This window comes from Labrus bergylta, chromosome 4, assembly GCF_963930695.1.
Source record: "Labrus bergylta chromosome 4, fLabBer1.1, whole genome shotgun sequence".
Taxonomy (NCBI): Eukaryota; Metazoa; Chordata; class Actinopteri; order Labriformes; family Labridae; genus Labrus; species Labrus bergylta.
Window position 1 is genome coordinate 6,730,030 of NC_089198.1, and position 24,687 is coordinate 6,754,716.

Consider the following 24,687-nt stretch of genomic DNA (forward strand, 5'->3'; position numbering starts at 1 on the left):
GTGGTCAGTGTCATCTTTTGTAACATGCTCCAAACCTGAATTATTCTGCAAGCTTTAAGCCTAAAGGATGACTCGTGGCTTTAATAACAACCCCATAGTGTGCTTTACTACCATGACTACTATCATTTTATCAGGGCTGGGCGTTCATGCAAATGGTGATTGTCACATCTTCCCAACCATGTATTCAACCATTCCCTGTCGACTGTGTTTCTGTTTTTTAATTTTCTGGACCCTGTTAAAAAATATCTTGCCTATTTAGTTGTTATTTGAACAGCTTATCATAATTAAACAGGTTGGACCATTTTGTTCTCCCCTCTTTCTTCCAACCTGACCTCCATCTGGCTGTTATCTGACACTTACCTGTAACAGGAAGTAGATTTCCAGGGATAGTCCTCGAAAGCTGAACCGACCAGAGATGACACTCATGAACCCACATGGTAGCCAATGTCTTTATTTATTAACAGCAATGAGGCAACAACACACTTCTTGTAAAAGATTGAAGATAGTTGTCTTCTGTTCCGACTTTGTTATTTAACCAAAGGAAAGGTTCATCACTGTATTACTTTTACACATCTTCTGATGGTCTCAGAGTTTTACCAGTACATGTTGTAATCAAGACCACACTAACCGAGACCAGAGTGCTACGAGACCCGAGGCAAGACCAAGACATTTAGGGATCGAGACCAAGTCCATATAACCGGGGAGGTTGTGGCCTTAACCTCGGGATAAAAATCTACAGATGAATTTGCTCGTATCAAAAGTTATTTGTTCTTTTTTAAAGAGCTTTTTTCCTTTGAATCGCAGTGATGATGTGGAAAAAGAGCCTCTCAGTGGTGGTCTTGACCGCAGGTAAACAGAATAAAATCACACCTGTAAAACCTCCCTGGTCAGTTTTCTTTTTCTCTCCAGAAACAAAAACAAAGAAACCGAGAAGCGCTGGTTTCCATAGGAGACAGAGTCCACTTGAGCAGGCTGTGATCGATCTCCAGCTTTAATTCCTTAATGGCTGATTTGACCCTCTGGCCTCGTCTCTTCTCTTCCAGCTCAAATTGTTTTTAAATGGCTTCACTTTGTGAAGCTCCTGGCTCCTCTGATCGCATTAGTGTTGGGCAGAGGCTTTTGTCGCATGCCACATTAGTGTTAATTCATTGTATGTGTGTGTCTGTGAGTGTGTGTGTGTGTGTGTGTGTGTGTATGCATGGACATATGTGTCTCTCCATATGCAAGTGTTTGTAAGGGTGGTTACATGTGTATCTGCTTCTGGCATCGACTGAAATGTTTAAATAATCAAGATTGTGTGTGTGTGTGTGTGTGTGTGTGTGTGTGTGTGTGTGTGTGTGTGTGTGTGTGTGTGTGTGTGTGTGTGTGTGTGTGTGTGTGTGTGTGTGTGTGTGTGTGTGTGTGTGTGTGTGTGTGTGTGTGTGTGTGTGTGTGTGTGTGTGTGTGTGTGTGTGTGTGTGTGTGTGTGTGTGTGTGTGTGTGTGTGTGTGTGTGTGTGTGTGTGTGTGTGTGTGACATTGATAAATTCAGTTTTATGGAGATATTCCTCCGATCCTAGACTTCATAAAACTCATTGAAACATTCTTCAATTGAATGCGCCCGGCTCTTTAATGAAATCAGCCCAGTGGAAATCCATCTGATAGTTTCCTCTTAAAACAAAGTCAGGGGATCCGTATTTACTTCATGAAACCGTGATAACAACTTATCAACTAAGGTTCAGATCAATTCATGATGGGGACATTGGTGTGATTGAAGACAGTTTCATGGCAATCCATGACAAAGACAGATGACTGGTGGTTAAAAAGTGAAGGAGCAGCCTAGTAACTGTCAAACCTTCATGTTAGCCTCAGAGCTATCCTGCTAGCACACTATATACTGTAGTGGGTGATGATAAACACTGATTAACAAGGCTTTCCTTTGTAGACTCCTCTCCTCTCCTCTCCCCTCCTCTCCCCTCCTCTCCTCTCCCCTCCTCTCCTCTCCTCTCCCCTCCTCTCCTCTCCCCTCCCCTCCCCTCCTCTCCTCTCCTCTCCCCTCCTCTCCTCTCCTCTCCTCTCCCCTCCTCTCCTCTCCTCTCCCCTCCTCTCCTCTCCTGGTATAATTAGGCCATATTCTCCTGCGTCCTCAGGCCTGATTATTTAGAGCAACAGATGCTTCCCCATCTTCTCCCTTTTTTATCCTCCATTCATCCATTTGTCTTATTTGATATCCTTTAAACTTGATCTCTGCCTGATTGAGAAAATATATCCCATACACACTTATTGTTCTGCCATGTGTTCCTCTGCTCTGTGGTATTTTTCTTAACTCTTGTTGTAAATGAAGTTCCCCTCCTTTTTCCTTTACCTTTCCATTATTTCTGTTTTCTCATTGACTCTCAGTCCTCTTTCTTTTCTCCCCTCCCTCTCTCTTGTTTTTTTTCTCTCCCATATCCCATTTTCCTGCCTTCATCTGCTGAGTGTCAGCCCCTCTGACCGGCTGTTATGTAACAGTCAGGTGATATGTTGGCCTGTTGGAGGTCCTTAAAGGCCCGCCGTCCTCTTTCTCTCGGCGTCTCCCTCTCTGTAACTGTAAGACTTATGATAATGTGCATACGTTATAGTTCGTTGTAACATTCAAAAGCACCAAATCTTGTTTGAATTTTTAATCCTGTGAGAAGATAATCTGTCAATTTGCCTTTATACGTTTCTAAACCTCGACTCAGTAACCAGCTTAGTTGAGAAAATCATCGTGTTCAAGCCATTTTAAAAGAACGGGATTGTGCAGACAAAGTCATTTTAAACTGTAAGGCTTTAAACAAATTGGATTTGGCTGTTAAATATGAAACTGACTTTGCTTTTTTTTCCAGTTCTGGCTCCTTGAAGTAATTTCATCCATCACATCTATCATCTATCAGAGTTTTTCATCATTATACAAATTAACCCGATGGTACAGTTTGGATATCAGACGTCTGGATCTCATATGATCAGAACAACAAGATAGACTCATGTGACTTGGCATTAGGTGCATAGTGCAAAGACATCTTGTTAGTTGTAACCTCAGTAGACATAAAGGGCCCACGTTGGTGTTTTTGCTTTCACTGACTTCATTTCTTTGAATATTTTAAGATTCTTAATTTCCCATAAATCTGTTTAAACTAAAGGTTATCCCAAGTTATCTTCTGGTCCTTATGATTTTCTGTATTACATCATTTTCAACAAGGATTATTCAGACACTCTCCAATAGCCAGTTTGAGGCCATGTGCAAAAAAATAAAAAAAATAAATTAAATACAAAAAGGATACCAGAAACAGAAACCCAGGCTCTCAAATGAATACTTCACTGTGTAGTTTAAATGTGGTCTATCTGTACAAATCACCAAGAATCCAGCTTGTAGAGCTGCTGAGAGTTGGTTCTTCAAACCCCAGAAAAGACAAACCAATTGGTTTGGGGCCAACAAGATGAGTCTTATCATCATTTTTCTGGTAGAAGTTCTAAGACCATGAGGCGACCATATGTTGTAACCGCCCCTGCCAATTTATTTTTCCACCTACCTATACTTTTAGTCTTTTATCCTTCCAAGAAAACTTGGCTCTCAGAATACCTACTTCTATAAAAGGCTGTCATTTTATTGCCATCGAGGATCATGTTGGAACAGTGTGCATGCCTACATGAATTTCTAACACAAGTAATTATCGACACTTACTGTATTCCCACTGGGCCTCCCACATTATGCCTGCAAAGCACATCACAATGGTACATTGTTGTCATGAGTCATGAGTCCCTCCCTGTTTGATTATGCACCATTCAGACAGATTGTGTACGTCTTCATCACATTATTTCTCCCCTCAGAATAATGCGGTTAATAACGCTGTGAAGTAGAGAGAAGAGCACTTCTCATCTTTAAGTGCCGATTGTTTTTCATTTCATCAATGCTCAGTCACACTTGTGCTGCATAATAGCAAAGGCTCCCCTACTTAACACATGAAAAGGAATAGGTTTGTATGCATTTATATTATTAAGAAGACTAATGAATGCTGAAACAGCTGTTACTGCTGTTACTGCTGTTGCCTTGTAGTAACTCCTCTGTTTCAACATGGTTACATACAGTAGGTCATTTTTGGGGGGGAAAAAATCGCTAAATGCATGAGCTGCGCGACATATTTTTTACAAGTTGTATTTTATTCTGATTAGTGGGGCAGTTGTGGCTCAGAAGGTTGGGGTTTCGACCCCCAGCTCCTGCAACCTCACATCAAAGCGACCTTGGGTTAAACACCAAACCCCAATTTGCTCCTGCTGCTATGCCATGTGTGAATGATAGACTGATGGGCAGTTGGATCCTTTATAAAGCAGCCTCTTCCATCAGTGTGTGAATGGGTTAATGTGACAGCTTTGAGTAGTCAGAAGACCAGAAAAGTGCCACACAAGTCCATTTACCATTAGTTCTTCTGACCATAAAAAATATCTCTTTTGTTCGCTCTCCAGGTGCTGATATTTGCTGAAGATGAGTAGTGGCGGGGGAAACACCCCGGAGCCCCCCAGAGGGGGAGAGTCACTGAAGAGGAAGGACTGTCAGTCAGACCTCCTGGGACCTAGGTGAGTACCTTTTAATCTAACGGTTCTATTACACTTTCGCCCAAAACTCCTGAAACGTTCCTGATAACCGAGGGCTCTACCTCCCATAGTACATTTAGGGACTGTAGGGACCACGAGCAGGTCTGATAACTGAAGGCTCTACCTCCCATAGTACATTTAGAGACTGTACCACGAGCAGGTCTGATAACTGAAGGCTCTACCTCCCATAGTACATTTAGGGACTGTAGGGACCACGAGCAGGTCTGATAACTGAAGGCTCTACCTCCCATAGTACATTTAGAGACTGTACCACGAGCAGGTCTGATAACTGAAGGCTCTACCTCCCATAGTACATTTAGGGACTGTAGGGACCACGAGCAGGTCTGATAACTGAAGGCTCTACCTCCCATAGTACATTTAGAGACTGTACCACGAGCAGGTCTGATAACTGAAGGCTCTACCTCCCATAGTACATTTAGAGACTGTACCATGAGCAGGTCTGATAACTGAAGGCTCTACCTCCCATAGTACATTTAGAGACTGTACCACGAGCAAGCCTGATAACTGAAGGCTCTACCTCCCATAGTACATTTAGAGACTGTAGGGACCACGAGCAGGTCTGATAACTGAAGGCTCTACCTCCCATAGTACATTTAGAGACTGTACCATGAGCAGGTCTGATAACTGAAGGCTCTACCTCCCATAGTACATTTAGAGACTGTACCATGAGCAGGTCTGATAACTGAAGGCTCTACCTCCCATAGTACATTTAGGGACTGTACCATGAGCAGGTCTGATAACTGAAGGCTCTACCTCCCATAGTACATTTAGAGACTGTACCATGAGCAGGTCTGATAACTGAAGGCTCTACCTCCCATAGTACATTTAGAGACTGTAGGGACCACGAGCAGGTCTGATAACTGAAGGCTCTACCTCCCGTAGTACATTTAGAGATCTCCAGTAAAAACCCATTCAAGGAAATATCAGACGCTCGAAGCAACAGCTCAAGCCGTCAAGCAGGTGGAACGTCGGCCTGCAGGATATGAGAAAAATATGCAATGTGGGATATCAGTTAAAAGACTCCCAAAAAAACAAGAAATCAGTCAAGACTTATGCAATTTGTTTACTGGGAATATTTTAACTGCAATAGCTAAGAAAAGTGATTACAAGTAAGGTGACGTTATAGAAAAGGCGATATGCATCACTTGTCATGGTCTGACATCTATCGTCTAAGACCCAGGAGAGTGGAATTTGAGTCCTTTCTTTAAACAAATGGTCAATTGTGATGTTTATCTCAACCCACATCATGATGTTTTTAACAAGCTTAACCAAGTAGTTTCACCTCAACCTCTCCTAACACAATGTTTCAATTGATCCAAGTGAAATCAACAGACACCTTACAGGGGCTACCTTGTTTGTCTGCATGGGACGCCATTGTTAAAGCGTCCATTTTTGATGTTCATGGCTGAGAAAACGTTGGACGTTTATTTGGCTCTGCAGAAAAAAAGGGGCAAAACTTATCATGACATATGAACTGTTTTATGTGGACACAACGCTGGAGCATGATCCTCATTACGGTGCAGGGTTCAATTATTTATTAATAATTTGCATTCTAATAATAGCCTGACAGGAAAGGGTGTCATTCAGATTTGAAAGGGTTTTTCTTATTGATTGCGGATCGTATTGATTCCTGTTTTAAATCTCATCCCACCATTTGAGTGTGTAACGCATCAAAAGCATTTTCTTCAGATGTTGTATTTTTTGTGTTTAAATGATGAGGATTATTCGGCTTCTATTAATTATTTGATTAAAAGATTATGTTCGTTTTTTTTGTCAGGGAGTAGAAGAAAAAAGCTAAAAGAGAAGAGGAGGAGGAGGGAGTGAGGGAGGGCGAAATGAGCCGAGGCCCCCGCAGGTCGATGAAGAAAAATGCTGCAGTAGCATTTTGACAGCCGATGGTTTATACAGGAGCTTACAAGTCGTTGTTCTTTCGGTGTCCAGGAGGATATATGAAGGTTGCAGTGACGATGAACTGAGTTGCCGTGCACTGAAGTTGAAGCGAGGACACAGAGATGTTGTGATTCAGGTTGTAATGAGGCTGTGAACTTGCCGTTGGAGGGAGGATGTCTGGGTTTCACAAAAGAAAAAATAATCACTGAGAAAGAAATCACGGAAAGGAAGGAGGTCTGACTGTCCAACAAAATGAAGCTTTTTCAGCAATTTGAGCATTTCTAATGACCTGAGTGTTAATGCTCATAATTTTCCTTCTCTTTATTTCTCTGCTGCACGAGTGCTGACAAAGACCCAAAAAGAAAGCACACATGACGCCCATTTTAAAGTCCTTATGCTGGTTGCCTGTTAGTTTTCGTATCTGTTTTCACGCCAGACTACCTTTCAGAGATGATTTTAGTTTATGAACCAGAACGGCCCCTCACATCCTCTGGCTCTCCTCTTTTAGCTGATCCACAGAGCAGAACAAAAACACATTTTGTGATGCTGCGTTGAGCTGTTACGCTCCAAGACGTTGAAACAGACTTCCAAATGATCTGAGAGGATGCAATCTAAAAACTAATTCAGGGTCCGCATTTAAAGGGAATTCACTTTGACTGTTTCTGAACATATATTTGGGTAACCTGAGAGTCTACTGACCCACAAAATATAAAATAAACCCATCCAGTCCTTTGTTTGTGGTCTGCATAAGTCTTACAACACAGAGGAAAATGCTCTGTTTCAAATTTGCTCTCCTTGTGATGTCACAGTGGGATTCTGGTAAAAAAAAAAAAAAAAATCCCCTCCCCTCCCCTGGTATCTCCACCCCCAGCCTAGAACAAAACTTCTCCACAGGTCCACCATTTCTATTCTCACTACAGAGGAGTGTTGTCTACTGGGGAAACTCAGGGGGGGCTCATTACATTTAAAGAGACACACACACCAAAACGGAGCGTTCTTAGAGAGCTGGTTTATACAGGGTCACAAACCTCCTCTGGTGCTTGATTCATGTTATATTTTGACCAAAGCACAGCACAGATGTTTCATTTAGACCACAGGGGGACTGTCTGAAAAGGTGGAGAAGGGGGATGATATGTCCTCTTTTGCACCCACCAAGCACCAAATGTGGCTGGATTTTCCCTGTTGGCAAGTAAATTTCACAGAGAAATCTGCCACATGGCGACTAAATGTTTATACCCAGCAGACATGTATAAGAACGATGTCGAGTATTAAACATGTTTGATATAGCTGCAGCTACAGTCCCCTGTTCCCCAGCCTAAAATAAGGAGAGAGGAAAATAATTACCCACAATTCCATGCGGTTTCTGGGCTGATAGATCGACAGGGAAGTTGTAGATTTGAAAACTACCTTGACTGAATTGGGCAGTTGTTCTAAAACAATGACACTGATGATTCATGTTGATATTAGGAGAGGGAGCATAGCTGTATTCTATAAGTATAATAGTTTAGGGATATTATGTTGTCATGTTTTTTAGGTAAATGAAAAGTATAAGGACAAGACATGGGAGGTCAATGTTCAGACTTCATGACTGCAGACTTCATCTCAGTAATAAGTAAATATGTGATCCTGAAGCCTCCTCTGGTTAATGTTGAGTATGTTCATTTTTGTTGTTGTTGTGGTCTTTGACACTTTCCTTTACCGTCCTCGCTCTCCAGCCCGAAGAGGAGCACCGAGAGGAGGAACCGGGAGCAGGAGAACAAGTACATCGAGGAGCTGGCCGAGCTGATCTTCGCCAACATCAACGACATGGACGACCTCAACGTCAAACCGGACAAATGTGCCATCCTCAAAGAGACGGTGAAGCAGATCAGGCAGATCAAGGAGCAGGGTGAGGATCTGTTTTCTGTCTCATGCTATAGCTTTTTCTCATACCGAGCAGTTCTGAGGACTGTTGGAGGGCTTCTCCCACAACTCCTCCCCTTCAGGGGCTTCTGAGGTGTGTGTGAAGTTTCTTGTTCTAAATCCACTCTGATCCTGTATTTGATCATGTCTATAAACCCCTCTATTTCAGCCCTGCTCAGAACAGGCTGTTTCTGTGTCTGTACCTTTAAATATGTAAATGAGCTGTGTCTGACCACGCCCCCTCTCTGGAAGGACTTGGACGGTGAGAAGGCAGACTCAGAGGGCAGAACAAAGACCTAGCTGTGGGAGTGTCACCCACTTGGGGGAGGGGCTACTGCCCTTTGTGATGTCATGAAGGGAAACTCTCCACATGGCCTGTTTGAGCACACATTTTCTGAAAAGTGGAGCAGGCACAATACAGAGAGAATGGACTTTTCTCATCATTGGGGGGTTTGTAGACGGACTAGAGACACATGTTAGAGTTAGAGAAACATGGTGAAGTGTTTTTACATAATATGTGACCTTTAACTTACGAGGGAGTATACGCACCACTAACATCAAAGCTGTTGCACCAGCTGAGATCGTTCCAACATTTGGAAAGATTTGGAAAATGTAGACTTAATTTTTGATAATTTTTTCATTTTTGGTTTATTTTTCAGGAACATTTTTAAAATCTGTTCTGAAGCTTTTCAAAGAGTGTGAGGAACGGATGATTGCCGTGCTCGATGTCCCTCAAGGTTACGCTTATGGGAGATTAGAGAGTCACTTTGATTGCCTTTTAAGAACTGCTATCACGCCTAGTTCTTGGGTAAGTTTTATAACTGCATCAAAGAAGAAGAGACCGGAGAATCCTTTTATATTTATCTGAATCTCTTTTCTGATCTCTAACCAGTAAACATCCACAAGACTTCTTTAGTGAGTACTTATACCTGGAATATACATAAAAAACACAAGGAGCAAAGCTGCAGGGACTGACAGAAGAATCTATTTAAACACAAGGACATCAGAACAGAAGAAAGTTCAATCAAACATGTTTTTCTCAAACAGATATTTGGTGATGAAAAAAGCGACAGAGCAGATTTTTGAATAAGGTGAAGACAAGTTTTATGTCTTTATCAAACTTAAGCCTGCAATCACATCAACTAAACAGCAATTTTTAGACTCATCTCAGCTTATTCTATATTTTAGTGTTTAGATGACAACACACTAAACCTTTCTGTCTTTCCTCCTCCCCTCTTTTTGTCTCCTCTCTCCTCCTCCTCCCTCTGCCCTCCTCTTTCTCTCTTTTCTTCTGGCTCTCTCTTTTTTTTTTTTTTTGTTCCTGAGGTCAGCCGGTCGGTGTCCGCATGTTTCAGCGCTGTTTGTGTCTGAAAACAACAGCTGAATAAGCACACGCATACATACACACACAGATAATACACCAAGTCACACAGCTGTCGTCCAGCAGCCTCAGTGTTTAACTCACAGCAGAAAACGTACTGACACTAAGTTTACACCAAATACAGAGAGAATCAGTGGATCAAATCAAACCAGGAAAACTCACGTGTGTGCGTGTGTGTGTGCGTGCGTGCGTGCGTGCGTGCGTGTGTGAAATAACTTAAAGTGGCACTGTGTGTGTTTTGCCCTCACAAGTCCCATTTAAATTGTGGGGTCATACAATGTGCTTCAGTAAGTTCAGACTGTGTGTTTCTATATCTACCTGCTGTATCTGATAATTATGGGTTGTGTGCGCGCGCGTGTGTGTGTGCGTGTGTGGTCTTAGTCACAAAGCCTCCTTAAGAACTCAGAAAAATGTAAGCTGCATTGCCTAAATCATATTACACAGTGTTACAAATTTCAATTATACGCTAAAGTCCTTTGAGACGATAAAACTGAAACACTGAGGTTGCGTGAAAGCTCCGTGAAGTCTCTCTTCAGCTGGTTTCTGGGGTTTAAATCACTGAAATTATGAACAAATATACATGCGTAAGCTGTTAAATATTCACCTAATTTGTTCAAAATAAGCCGACGATATACAAAAGACCAAACAGTTTTTATTAGAAGGACAACATACAGCCTGAGGATGTTAAATGTAGAAATGACTTTATCACCTTCTTACTTATTTTGTCCTTAAGAGATTAATTAATTATGCTTTGGAAATTCAGTAAACTTGCAATGTCTGAAGTTATATCAGAATTTTTTTAACCAATTCTCACCTCTTTCTGTAACCTTTAAAAATCTTAAATCTCTACTTTAAAGGAGCAGTATGTAACTCTGACCCCTAGTGTTTAAAATGGGTACTGCAGTCCAAATTTAAAACATTGTAGAGAGCTGCCCCCCCCCCCCTCCCCCCCTCCTCTCTAGAGTGGATGCTCACTCAGTTCACCATGTGGTGGACTCTGTAGCTTCAGTGTTTATCCAGCTCTGCATGGGTCTGTAAACCTTTCTGTGTTCTAACCTCTCTCCATTTTTCAAAAGCATCTCCAATATTGATCCTAGTTTGAGCACGTTTCTGCTCGTGGAGCTTATTAGAAACATGCAGAGGCTTTTTAGGTCGGGTACAATCACTTCTATCTGAACCACTTCTCTTGACCGCTTCCATCGCTGCAACACCTGTTGACCTGATAACTGCTCTCATATCTGACAAACTGAGGGGCGTCCAAAACGGCCGTGTGGGGGTCAGCCTTAAAACCGTCTACCTTCTCTGGTACAAACAAATCCAGAGCATTCAGGAGCAGAATCTAAAGTTAGAAGGAGGACATACTGGCTGCTGCATTGTTGTCAAAGAAGACAGCACTTCAACATAGCATGTTTCCTTAATGTCTGATCATAAAGTAAGATACCTTTATCAGTTACCTCAGGAGATATCTTACATGTTGCTCTTTAAATGTGCTGTATATATAGATTTGGGCTGCAATATACATGGATTAAAACTAAATAAACTGCTGGTGAAGCATGTCCACAGAAAGCAGAGCGCATAGTCAGCTCATTAACGGATCGAGGTGAAGCATATTTATTGATTTGAGAAAACCCGGCAAACCTGTAAATTTCACAGCCTCGCTCTAACCTACATGTCGGCGGCTCCAGAGTCCAGCACAGTGACGGGATTTAAGGGCTGACGACTCTGTACAGCTCTGGTACCACAACAGGAATGTCAGCTATGTGGCCTAATGGGGCCACGGGAGGCTTAGTAGTCAGTGGTACAGCCTGGGAGGAGAGTGAGAACTGGCCTCCAGGCACTCAGACCTGCAGGCTTCACACCGCATCATTACAACCGTGCAGGACCGGGGTTATAATTGACTCATAGCAGAAGGTGAAATAAGGGCTAAGCAAAGAATAAACCAATGAATGTAATCAGTGAAAGGTCTGCAAGTACACAAAATAGTGTGTGTGTGTGTGTGTGTGTGTGTGTGTGTGTGTGTGTGTGTGTGTGTGTGTGTGTGTGTGTGTGTGTGTGTGTGTGTGTGTGTGTGTGTGTGTGTGTGTGTGTGGCCAAAGGCAACGTCACAAAAACAACACTGTCCGTGTTTTCTAGGAAGAGAACAAGCGTTAAGAGGCAGAGCTGAACTGATAAAAGCTTTTATTCTGTCGAGATGTTTTTCACAGAAACCTCGCTGCAGTGTTAACATACAGTCCTCTGTTTAATTCAATCACTGCCGTCCTTCTGATGTGGTGGTGGGGGGGGGGAGGGGCTTCTACATTTGACACGCTCCCTCACCACATCATTAGCAAGTCATGCATTCACTAAATTCCTTTAAGTGCATTGTAGAGTTTTTGATCCTCTCTCAGTGATTAGCTGTGGACCACTTTGTGGAGGAGGACGGCGTTTAGCTGAATCCAAATGTCTGGACTTCACTTGATGTAGACTTTGCAGACTTTGCAGGTGTCTTTTCAGGACGTCGGAGCTGTCCAAAAACCTTAAAAATCACCCAATCCACAAGAGTCCTTCAGGACTCTCTGGGGTGAAGACTTCTACAGACGTCACTGATATGATTACTGACAATCCTCTGCTTAACAGACGATGTCGTTTTTGTCATTTCTGACTTCAAAAACACAAATACATTTAGCCCTTAATCTAAGCCTCAAAACAGTTTCCTTGTTAAAATGGTTCTTGAAATAATATTCCACCACCTGATGATACAGAAACATGTAATAAAAGTGACTACAGGTGATAACAACATGCAGCATCTTCTTGAGGGAAATTAACTTTTACCTTTTGGGCATTTTTAGAAACCTGATTTTAAGCCTCCCAACCTGTTTGTAACTGTTTTACATCAGTGTGTTTATTTATTGCAGTTTTGTACTCGCTTAATTATCTTTGTACATATTAGACTTTTGTAGACTGATTTTAGCAGTCTTGTATTTATCTGTCCCCTGTTTTTCTTTTTGATTTAATGTCTGTTTGTTTCTAATTATTTCTGTAATGACTCGATGTCATTGTAAAGTAGGGTTGCCCCTCAATGATCTTTCGAGTATAAATAAAGGTTGAATTTATTAATGAATGATAAAATGCATTCTATCGTTGTTGTTTTTAGGCTGATTATCATTGAATTTTATTGTCATGCTGTCTCACACTCTAGCAGCGATGAAGGGGAACGTTTCACTGCATGTGCGATTAAAGTCAGACAGCGTTCAATCCAAGAGTCTAGAGGACAGACATTTTGATTTAGTACATATAAGTGGTTCATTTAATTATCAGTTATCAGGGCACTAGGAGGCCATTTGATGGGGAGGGTAGTATCAGCGAGCTTGCATGTAGGGAGCCTGGGTCTGTTGCCGGTGGGCTGTGATGGCCATGTGGTACAGTAGGATAGATATAGAAGTTATGTGTGTGAATGTGGTGGAAAGTGAGAGATAGCAGGGAGGAGGGTTGACTCACTGCAAATGAATTCCAGTTTTTGAAAGATTTAAAAATGGTGGCCGTGCTTTGAGATTTGCATTTCACATAAAGACTGGGCAGAAATCCTTGAGTGCACTTTTAATTCTCCTGTAGTTCACGCAAGAAATATTAATGCAATGAATGCCCAAATAAAAGTTTGCTAACTCTGAAGCGAGATAGCTTTAGTGATTTAACCCTCTCTCTCTCTTCTCTTGTGCAGAAAAAGCTCCAGTGGCTGATGCCGAGGAGGTGCAGAAGGCCGACGTCTCCTCCACAGGACCGGGCGTCATCGATAAAGACACCCTCGGGCCCATGATGCTGGAGGTATGATCAGACAAACTTTGCTTTTTTTTCCCCCCCACATTATTTCACAGCGAATAGGTTGAAGTGATAGAAACACAGAACAGCTAGAGGAGCATAGATGACGTGAAAAAAAATGACTTAAACAACGATTTCTGTTTGTCAAAAATGGCCGCGAAATTATAATCAATTGTACGGAGAATTACTTCAACTGAATATGTGTTAAAAAAAATAAAATAAAAATAAATGTCTGCCAATATTTGAATGTTTTCTGCGATAGGTTTTGTGTAAATAGAAGTGCAATCGTGGCAGAAAAGCAAACAAGTGGATGTGAATGTGAAGAGCTGGTGGAGCGGCTCTCTGACTTTAAATGGTGCTGCACTCACAGCCACACAGAGCGAGATAAGAGTTCCTCTGGTTAGCGGCAATGTCGCCATAAGGCCAACCTGTCTGCACGCGCGTGTGTCTGTTAGTGTGTGTGCGTGTGTGTGCGTGTGTGTGGTGACGTATTACATGGGACCCAATGAGGTATAAATACCTTTTCTTAAAAGCCAGATTAGCAAAGACGGGGAGGAGCTTGACCACAGACACATGCTCTCACACTCATTCACACACACACACACACACACACACACACACACACACACACACACACACACACACACACACACACACACACACACAGGATTTATATATCTTCCACCAGCAGCAACCCTTTCTTTTCTACACTATTCTTTTTTTCTTTATGATTCTCTTGTTTTTTTCTATCTTGCACCAGCGTGCGGTTGATAAGCAGGCAGGTTCAGCAGGAGGCTCGTGCAGACATGCGGCAGGCTAAAAGGACCAATCACAGTCCGTACGTTTAAGGGGAAGAACGCTGAGTTGACAGGAAATAGAAGAATGGAAAGATTCACACGCGAGAACACACACAATGTGCTAAAGAGGGAGGCTTTTTCTCAAGAACACGGTGTGCTCAAGTTTGCCAGGGACAAGCTTTCTGAAACTGAAGGAAAACTTCTAGAAGATAAAACCTTTAAAATCAGGCTGATGGAGTATTTTTGATCCTTTATTGATGTGGAAATTCAAGTGCAGCAGCATTAAAAAAGACAAGAAGAAGAGCGTGCATATGAGGGGAAATACGATAAGAGCAGATAGGAGTGAAATAACAAGAATATTAAGACTGCTGTTTGTAATGTTTGAACACGTAGGCGAGGCCAAAGTCAGGCCGAGTAACACCTCGAGTTTTTGCTTCCCCATCTTTTAATTGAAGCTAATCAGCTTTGGGTGGAAAGTTCAAATGAACTTTAATTAACATCCAGTCTCTTCTCTTTATCCCTTTTAACTTTGTGCTCTCTCTCCTGTGGGCTTTAAATGTTTGCCTCTCCCTCTCTCTCTCTCCCTCTCTCTCTCTCCCTCTCTCTCTCTCTCTCTCTCTTTAATCTCTCTCTTCCTGTTAATTTGTTACACCTCTCTTCCTGTGCTTTTTTGTTTTTTTATTAAACTCCCCCCCCGTCTCCTCTTCCCTCCGTCAGGCCCTGGACGGCTTCTTCTTCGTGGTCAACATGGAGGGCAACATCGTGTTCGTCTCGGAGAACGTCAGCCAGTATTTGCGCTACCAGCAGGAGGAGCTGATGAACACCAGCGTCTACAGCGTGCTGCACGTCGGCGATCACGCCGAGTTAGTCAAGAACCTGCTGCCCAAGAGTCTGGGTAAGAGCAGCGGAGAGGTTACTGGAATATATCAACGACTCTCCCAGAATGCACTTTACCTACAAATGAAGCTTACAGTTCTGGGTCTTCACTTTGTTTTGGTTTAAACACTCAACACTCACAATTCACCCCTGATTGGATAAAAATCTGCCAACACTTCCTCCCTATAGAGAATTAACCATATGACCTATTTTTGTAGGCTAACCCTGAAGTAGCATCACCATGAGGTCTAACGAGAATTTGCCTATGGGATGTTTTCATTGGAGTTTGGACAAACGCACGTTTCTGAAGCGTAGGCGTTTTGTTCAGCAGGATAATCTTCACAGATGAACGCCATTTTTATGATGTTTGAAGAGTTAATGCAGCCGACAGAAGTAAAAAGCTAACGTTATGCTACAAGCTAACTACACCACGGTCAGATGATTGTGACGTCACTAGCGTTATGCTTCAGACGATCTCCGATAAACTAATCCACGTAGTTTAATAAATAGTTTACTAACATAATATTCACCTGAACCTAAAGATTAAACCTACAGGAGACATCTCCGACTAGTGAGAGAGTTCCCGCCCTCTGTGTCCGGCGTGATGACCTTTAATGTCCCCGACAACCACTGTAGTCACATTTAGCCGCTTGTTAGCAACCGCCTTTTTAAAGACGAGTAAAAACTTCAAACTTCACAAGTGGAGGTATTACCTAACGTAGTTTATGTGCTCTAACAAAACACCAACATCTCTTCAGCTTGTGTTAACCACAGACCTTATTTCAGGAGTCTAACCACAAACACATTCTAAATCCACGTTGACTTTTAGACGTTAGACCCCATGGCGCTCAAATGCTAACTTACTTCTGGGTTTTAGGACTCATTCCTGTGGCTCTCTATAGCGTCCTTCTTATGAAGAAAACCTAAATATGCACAATTGAATGGCATTTTGTCATGTGTTCCAAAATAAACTTTTTTTTTCTTGGATTCTGACCTCAGTCAACCTGTAAATTGTGCTAATTTTGCGCTAATATGCATCTGTGTCTTGGATAACTTTGAGAAATGTATTGACAAGATACATCTGAATGAACACAGTTTTATTAAAAAACAAAAACAAACATACAGTACATAATGCTTCAGTGAACCAGAGGACACAGCTAACATTAGGGGCTGTGGCTTAGTGTTGAGTCGGTTGTTTCTCAACAGGAAGGTTGGGGGTTCGATCCCCAGCTCCTGTAGCCACATGTCCGATGTGACCTCGGGCAAGACTCTTAACCCCAAGTTGCTCCCGCAGGTCAGCCATCAGGGTGTGAATGACCATCAGTAGATTTAGATATTATTCATAGTTTCATTGTATCCTGATGACAGTAAAGTATTTCTATTATTTTCTAAATCAGCGTCTCATTACCCAAACATGATTGAACCGACCTTTTTTCAAAACGATCCAGCTCAGTAATAAATCCTGTTAACAATGTCTGAGTTCAGTCTACACACTTAGATTGAGAAATATCTGTTAGCACCTTAGTGTTAACCTCAGTTTAAACTGGGATCATGTCCATGTTTAATGGCTCAATATGCTGAAATAATCCACCTACAGCCGGTGGCCTACTTCTGTTATCCTCCTGGAAACTTTGTGACACTGAACGCAGCTCAAGAGGAATTACATGTGTTAACATGTCTTTGATCTTTAGCTATTTTTAAATGAAAAATAACCCTTTACAAATCTCTCTTTGAAAGCATCAAGAGCCACGTTGTTATAAAGGTCGCTTTGGAGAAAAGTTAGCATAATTAGCTTAATTGTTTTTGTGAGATTTGAAGTAGATTACGATCCCCAGCTTTTTCATTTCACATCGTTTTGGTGTCTCTCTTTTTTTTTTAAATAATCTTTCAGTCAATCATCGCAGCAGTGATTCGTCCAACAGAAACAGCCACACCTTCAACTGTCGTATGTTGGTCAACCCTCACGCCGACGGCGAAGCCCGGCCGGCGTCCGACCAGCAGGACGCGTCGCAGCAGAAGTACGAGACCATGCAGTGTTTCGCCGTCTCTGAACCAAAGTCCATCAAGGAAGAAGGCGAAGGTATGATGGGGGTTTTTTTTATGCTTCTTTGTGCTTTTTATCGAGGCCTCTTTCTTTTTCTTTCATTTCTTTTGGTTCCATTTTCTTTAACTCTGAGTCTTTTATTTAAATTTCTGTTTCCGTCTTTAATTTTGAGCTCTTTGAGTCTCACTCTTTTTCTCTTTTTCCCTCGATGAGGTGAAACAGTTCTTGTCATTTCTGTCTCTCCTCTTCTAATGTTTCTCTGTCTTTCTTGTCTCAGAGCTGCCTTCCCCCTCCTCCATGTCTCTCTCTCTGTCTCTCTCTCTCTCTCTCTCTCTCTCTGTCTCTCTCTCTCTCTCTCTCTCTCTCTCTCTCCATCTTTCCATGTCCGTCTTGACTTTCTGTCATTTTCCCGTCACTCTTCCATCCCTACTTTCCCCACTCTCTGGTGTCCTGTCCTCCTTTCGTCACCACTCCTCCTTTCCTTTCCTCCCATCCACCGGGAGGGACTAATTAGTGTGTGGCACTTTGTCATCTTCACATCTTATCTCATCAAACACACACACACACACACACACACACACACACACTTGGGAAATCGTCTGTCTGGCGCTCTAATTTTAGATGTCTGGCAACCAGATATTGTGCCAATCTTCACCAGCATGAGGACGATGTCTGGTTGACAGACGGAGGGGGTTGCAGGTTAAGATGGAGGTTGTTTATGTTGCTGATGAAACTGTGACCGGGAGGTTAATGTTGGGTTAACGTGTGTTAAAGATCACATTCTCCTCATTTTCACCTTTCAACCTGTTGCAGGATTTGCCGCTCAAAAACTCCAAATTTATCTGATTCTGTCGTCAGTAAAAACTTTGATTTCAGCCTCTGCCTGAACAGGTTAGTTTCATCATCTGTATCTTTCAGGCCCCCCTCCCCATGTGCCCACTTTCTTCTGATTGGCCAGCTCTACTGAAGCCTTCCAGGAGGCAGAACGCTGCAGGGCTACCAGGGGAGGGCTGCTCACAAAGAGCCGTCTCATGAAATTCTTGATTTTCATATCGTGGAAACTATCACACGATGAGCAGAACGAGCCGTTTAGCGCCCTCTGTAGACTCATCCTGGGATTACTCCAACATACGTTTACTTCATGATCTGAAACTTTGCCCACATTTAGTTTGAACATCCAACATTGAAACATGATATGTGAGTTTTAAAATGGAGTGCAGCAGAATAGGTCAACTTTAACTTCTAAACCTTCTTCTTTTTTATATTTCAAACAAAAAAAAGTTTGGATATTAAATGAGGAGAAAACGTATTTAACTCTGACAGGCTCAGATTATTTTTTGATGTGTCTGACAAAATGACTGAAGTCGTTACTACAGAGGTTTTTAAGAGTTTACATTTTTTTTAAACTTTAACGAAAAGATTTGCAGAAACCTTGCAGTTTTTTACAGAAATGTTGTGTTTGGCTCAAAGTAACCATTTAAAACATCAAACTAACAAAGAAACACACAAACTGACCAAGTGTGAAAGGAGTTAGGTGACTTTAAAAAGAGCGGCTGCTTTTGGTTTCTGTAGAGATCTTTTCTTTCCTTCACCACACACACACACACACACACACACACACACACACACACACACACACACACACACACACACACACACACACACACACACACACACACACACACACACACACACAGAATACCAATCTGAGTTGTCATAGCGATTACTTTCAGTGGATTTCTTTGATTGCCGCCATTACAACCAGTGCTTTCATTTGATTTGTCTTTTCCTCATACTTGGATATCTGCTTCAGTTTTAAAACATGAGAAACAGACTGCCACCTTAAAAAAAACAAAAATTCCAATTTAAAAAAAAAAAAGCAGCAACACGGGCTCAATTTGCTCAAAACTTTGCCAACACAAAACATCTGCAAAAAAAAGGTGCCACTCATACTGTGCAGTTTCACGACCTGACATCTCCAGTGGCACACTCCCAAGCTCCATACGGCTGAGGTGAGACTCATTAAGATGAGGAGTTGACACCCTGGTAGCTTACCTGGAAGGGCGCGTACCATAAAGACTGAGACAGTCCTGCATATTTTCTCCACTCTCTCTCTCTCTTTCTCTCTCCCTCTCTCTCTCTCTCAACTTTCCTGTCTTACTGCCACCCCAAGATTTCACTGTGCAACAAAAAGGCTGAGGATGTTCTGATTCATTTTTGGAATCAAACCAGGCTGAGTTTGGGGCATGAGGTCTTAAAAATACACTTTAGTGAACTCTATGAGGCAGAAATGATCTCTGTGGATTTACAGCGAGGCAGACAGACAGCGTGAGGAGTAAGGCCGACCTATCACCTTGTGTTTTTAATGAGGGATGCTGTGAAGCCATAACAGGTGGGCAGACAGAACAAGACCACCCAGGAGAGTAAGAATGAGCTCACACTTACCTACAAACACACACACACACACACACACACACACACACATTTAAACACACCTTTAAGGGTTTGAACTTACACCATAGGAGAAAGGCAGTAACGATGGAAAATGGCGTCGTAGCAGCTCAAGTGTCAAAGGCTTTTCTCTTTTATACTTTTTGCATTTAGTTGAAGTGAAGGATTATTTTCAACTTGTTCTTTTTTCCAATCATGCAGACTTCCAGTCGTGTCTCATCTGTGTGGCCAGAAGAGTGCCGGTCAAAGAGAGACCTGTGATGCCATCGTACGAGAGCTTCACCACACGACAGGACCTTCAAGGTATAGGACTGAAGTGGGACGGTCTGCTGTAAAGAAGTCACTTGAAGCTGTTTCGCCACAGGCTGTCATGAAAAGTAGACGTAGTGTCACCCATTAGGCGTATCAGTGCTTTATTTTAAAGCTTTGAGTTTGGCAGTCTCGCAGTCCCTATGTCGGTTTTTTGGAAACAGTAGTGACTGTTATTGAAAGAGAGGTGCTGTACCAAAGTTCTGTGACTCAAATAAGCTGAGTTGACACCTCGTGAAGACCCAGCAGCACCCATCTATGACTCAAACTGACTGAGCCCTTTATTATGCATCACTTTAAACCTGGATTATATACAGATTCAACGTCAATATATTTGTTTTCAGTGGAAAAATGAGCTCAAAGTTGACTCCAAACCTGCTGAAACTTTTGGCGCATGGACTGTAAATCGATAGCCGCCATGTTGGAAATCCTGCCTCAGTCTAACTTTCAGTCAACCTAACGACAGACTGAGAGCTGGAGCTGAGGCGGGTTTTAAGACTCTTGACAAACCATTACATCACCCCCACCTGTCAATCATGTCAGCTAAGCGCCTAACTATAGATAACACGTATCGTTCATCAAATCAAAAATTCAACCCGCTACAGTGTGTGCCCATCATGACAATAACTAATCAGACCTTTTTCATTTTTTGTACCAGGCTGTAAACATGTTGATTTATGCTGTAAAAACTGCTTTTCTGACTGTAGTGTGTATGTGACTTCCTGTGTTCCTGGAGCCAGCCTCTAGTGGACACTCCATGAACTGCAGGATTTAGCACTTCCTCGTTGGCTTCATTTTTCAACACCAGAGGTTGCCGCTTGGTTTGGCACAATGGGAATTTACTGTCTTTTGAAACAAAACCTCATGTGGTCATTTGCGGAACTGCAGTTTTTGGCACCGCTGCATTTTAGCCCTTGGGATTTATTTTTTTGTGCCAATTTGCTATGATTATTTTCTACATCCAATTTGATAAATATGTTGTAGAACATTCAGAGCCTTGGTTAAATACATTCCCTCGGGGTGGTACACTCTTAACAAGTTTGTTCATAATTTGCTGTGCGTGCCTCCTCAGAAGTTGGCAGATGGTTACTCCACTACAGAATTATCCAAACTGCACCATCACCTGCAAACATCAGAGAACATTTCATTAATCCGTTAACGTTGACTTTTTCAGGAAAGATCACATCCCTGGACACGAGTCTGCTGCGTGCGTCCATGAAGCCCGGCTGGGAGGACCTGGTCCGGAGGTGCATTCAGAGGTTTCACCTGCAGAACGACGGGGAGATGTCCTTCGCCAAGAAACACCAGCAGGAGGGTGAGCAAGACGCGTCAACTCTTCCCCCTGCAGTGTGTAACTGATTCACAAACGGAGGGGTTTTAACATACACTTGTTTCATTTTTAGGTGTTTAAATCTTTTAACGCCTTCAAGATGTGTTGGTTCTGGTAGCTTTGATTCCTTTTCTTTAACCTTCAGTGTGGATTTGTTGATTTTATTTTTGGCCTTTGAGCTTCTTGGAGGAATCAATCAAAGGAGAGGATAATCTACTTAATCCATGCTGGAAGTGTTCAGGATATTAAGTCACACTGTAGCTCTCTAGGAAGTCAAGTAGAGATTATTTGCAAAGTCCAAATAAAACAGCCTCTTATTGTATGCTATACTGACTTTCCTTAACCTTTAAGGTGTCAATGTGTCCTACGCAAACTAAGGCTGCCAGTTGTGTGTAATGTTGATCATGTTTTTCATCATCCTTCTCTCTGTGTCTTTGCAGTGTTGAGGATCGGCCATGCCCTCAGCCCTCTGTACAGATTCTCCCTGGCAGACGGCACCTTAGTCTCAGCTCACACCAAGAGCAAGCTGGTCAGATCTCCTGCCACCAACGAACCACAGCTCTACATGTCCCTGCACATCCTGCAGAGGTACCTTTTTCAGAATGTGCAACATTTTACACATAAATAAATCATAAATCCAGTCTGTCCTGTGTGACTGTCTCTCTGAGCCATGACTGTCTACAATGAGTGAGAAGCTCGAGTCCCGCTGGCTGTGTTGTTGTCAGAGCTGTGTTTACATGGACGGCTCCTCCCCTTGTGTAGAAAAGCTGTTTTAGTCAAGAACTAGAGAGAAGAAGAAGAACATACTCACTGATTATTTGAATGTAACGTCTGTGTCAATTTATGAGCAATATGAAGCTACAGGCTAATTAAAGAGCGCTAACATTAGCATGCTAACACAACAATGCAGGACACAGGCAGCTGCAGCTCGAGCAAAGGACAATTTTGTCCGCCGATTGTGCTTAATGATGTTGCGTTATAATTCATAACTCCTTTGTGCGAGTGTAGAGGGGTTGGAGGTGTGTCGCTGGAGGAGAGCGGAGGCTTCAGATTAGCGGAGGTGTCGCCTAACAGCAGTTTGTTTTGGTTTTAATGCTGGTGCTCAAGAGCGCTAGATCAAAAAGTCGCACATTCTTCCTTTAATTTCAAATTGCAAATAAGCCGTTTCCAAAACCTATGGTGCACTGTAGTATCTAAATATGTCCATCAAGTGTTGCAATTTCAGTTTCAGAGCGTTCCTCGGAGAATGTTGGAAGGTTAGGTCCCGAAAAGCAGATTTCTTTATGTTTTAAAAATGTAAAATTACCTCAAACCAGCTTTTTTAGTTATTAACTGCTCTTTCATTTTATGGCAACTTGATGTAAATGACAAAATAGATCTCAAAAATATTATTTTGAGATCTTATTTTCAAGCATCCTTCCTTTTCTTTGCCCTGTTGGTCTCTTTCTCCGTCACATGTTCGCTCTCTGTTTGTGCTTTCCTCTTGATGTCGACAAAGAGGAGGAAACATCACTTTGCATTAACAACAAAGAGCCTGTCATTCAGAGCCGCCGCTGTATGTGTAGACCACCAGTCAGTACAGTTTACAGAACCTCCACCCCCCCCCCCCCCCCCCCTCTGTTCCACCACTGGGAGCAACACACCCGGCGCCCCAGCCTTTTGGTCTGACCATTCAGTCAGAGTTATAAATTGGACGGCGATCAGAAAAACAATGCCAGGACTGTTACCCGGAGTATTCAGGGATCAATGGCGAGAATTTGGCCTTTTTTACTTCCACAAGTCTCACATTGAAAATGATCGCTCGGGCACTCACTCAGTTACAATCGGAGCTTTGTTAGTTTGGTATGAGGCTGAAGTCGCTCCGCGGTGAAAGCTCTTTCTGCGTTACAACTTTGTTTTCTCAACTGTGTACACTGTTTCAGAAAATGCCCTCTGTTTGTGAGAGGACTGTGGGAGTTGTTTAATATCTTCGTGGTGTACTTTCCACCAAATCCAAAAGAGATATTCAGTGCTATAAATAGATGTTTTCCAGAAAACCCCCCGACTATAATGATACTGTTTTCTTTGAAACTGGCAAACTGGTTTCTTTGCGGTTGTTACTTTGTTGGAAGGAGTAGATATCAAACTTTCACATGTCAACAGTTTTACATTAAGGACCAGTGTCCATCTAGGGGTTTTTTTCTCAGCACTAGCGTCTTTTTGCAATTGTTTTTGATGAGGAAAGAGCGATGCAGAAGCAGGCGGACGCCAGGGAAAAAGCACCCAGGGTCTTTTTTCTTGATATCCAGGATGAGCCCATATCCAATCATACATCCCTGAGTCTTGTTTCTGTTTTCCTTTTTCCTTTTCAGGGAGAACATGGGCGGTATCCCTGCAAACACACCTGGTAGCCAAGGCGTGACCAAGCCAATGACCCCAACAAGTATGAGCGGCCCCTCCCGTTCCCCGGACGCCAGTGTCACCAGCAACTCCCACCACTCCACCGCAGCCTCCGGGGCACAGGGGCGAGCTTTTGGGGCTGCATCGAGCCGGTCGTCCACGCCTCAGGGAAACGGCCACTCGCTCAAGCTGGGCAGTCCCTCAGCCGCCCAGGGAAGCCCCAGCGTCACCTCGGGGGCTCAGGGCGCCATGTTATCTCCTCATCATCGCCAAAGCCCCGGCATGGGGGCCAACAGCAGCAGCAGCAGCAGCTGTAGCAGCCCTCACCTTCCCCAACATCCACCCGGTTCTTTCTCCCCCGCAGCCGGCGTCTCCTCGCCAGCATCCGTGTGCAGCAGCACAGGAAACAGCCAAGGGTTCAACTCCCTCAGTGCACTGCAGGCCCTCAGCCAGGGCCAAAGGGTTTCCCAGGGACTCAGCGAGGGGCCACATCCTGAGTCGCCTGACAAAAAGGCTGCCGGCCTTCAGAGCCCTCTTCAAAGCAGCGCCGCTGGAAGCCAACCAGCCAAGAACAATCCCAACTTGGACGCCGACTTGTTTGGTTTTGGGGAGCACCAGGACTTGTTGTCATCCCAAGACCAGGAAGGGGAGCACGAGGAGGAGAAAGACGGTGACCCCGACAGCTTAGAGGAGCTTGGCGACGTCTCAAACCGCCTGCTGAACACAAAAGGACACACTAAACTGCTCCAACTCCTCACCACCAAGCTAGAACCGTCTGATCCCTGCTCGCCGCCCGCTCTGGGGGACGACCAGAGCTGTAAGGACCAGCTGGCCGGGTTGGGGGGCATGGGCGGCGCCGGGCACAACAACCACTCCACCTCGTTAAAGGAGAAACACAAGATTCTCCACAGACTCCTGCAGAA

At 43.1% G+C, this 24,687-nt stretch overlaps 1 protein-coding gene across 4 annotated transcripts in view; it reads left to right on the forward strand.

The window, feature by feature from the left end:
* Positions 1–24,687, forward strand: part of LOC110002146 (nuclear receptor coactivator 2) — a 68,598-nt gene that overhangs the window by 24,806 nt on the left and 19,105 nt on the right. For all 4 annotated transcript variants that reach the window (XM_065953578.1, XM_065953580.1, XM_065953577.1 and 1 more), the window contains 9 exons: positions 4,461–4,571; positions 8,216–8,388; positions 13,481–13,584; positions 15,093–15,270; positions 17,143–17,331; positions 19,948–20,049; positions 21,230–21,370; positions 21,826–21,973; positions 23,737–24,687. The exon at positions 23,737–24,687 is cut by the window's right edge and continues 289 nt beyond it. In XM_065953578.1, coding sequence (XP_065809650.1) covers positions 4,480–4,571; positions 8,216–8,388; positions 13,481–13,584; positions 15,093–15,270; positions 17,143–17,331; positions 19,948–20,049; positions 21,230–21,370; positions 21,826–21,973; positions 23,737–24,687 — 2,078 coding nt within the window. In that variant the 5' untranslated portion in view covers positions 4,461–4,479. The remainder of the gene's footprint in view (positions 1–4,460; positions 4,572–8,215; positions 8,389–13,480; positions 13,585–15,092; positions 15,271–17,142; positions 17,332–19,947; positions 20,050–21,229; positions 21,371–21,825; positions 21,974–23,736) is intronic.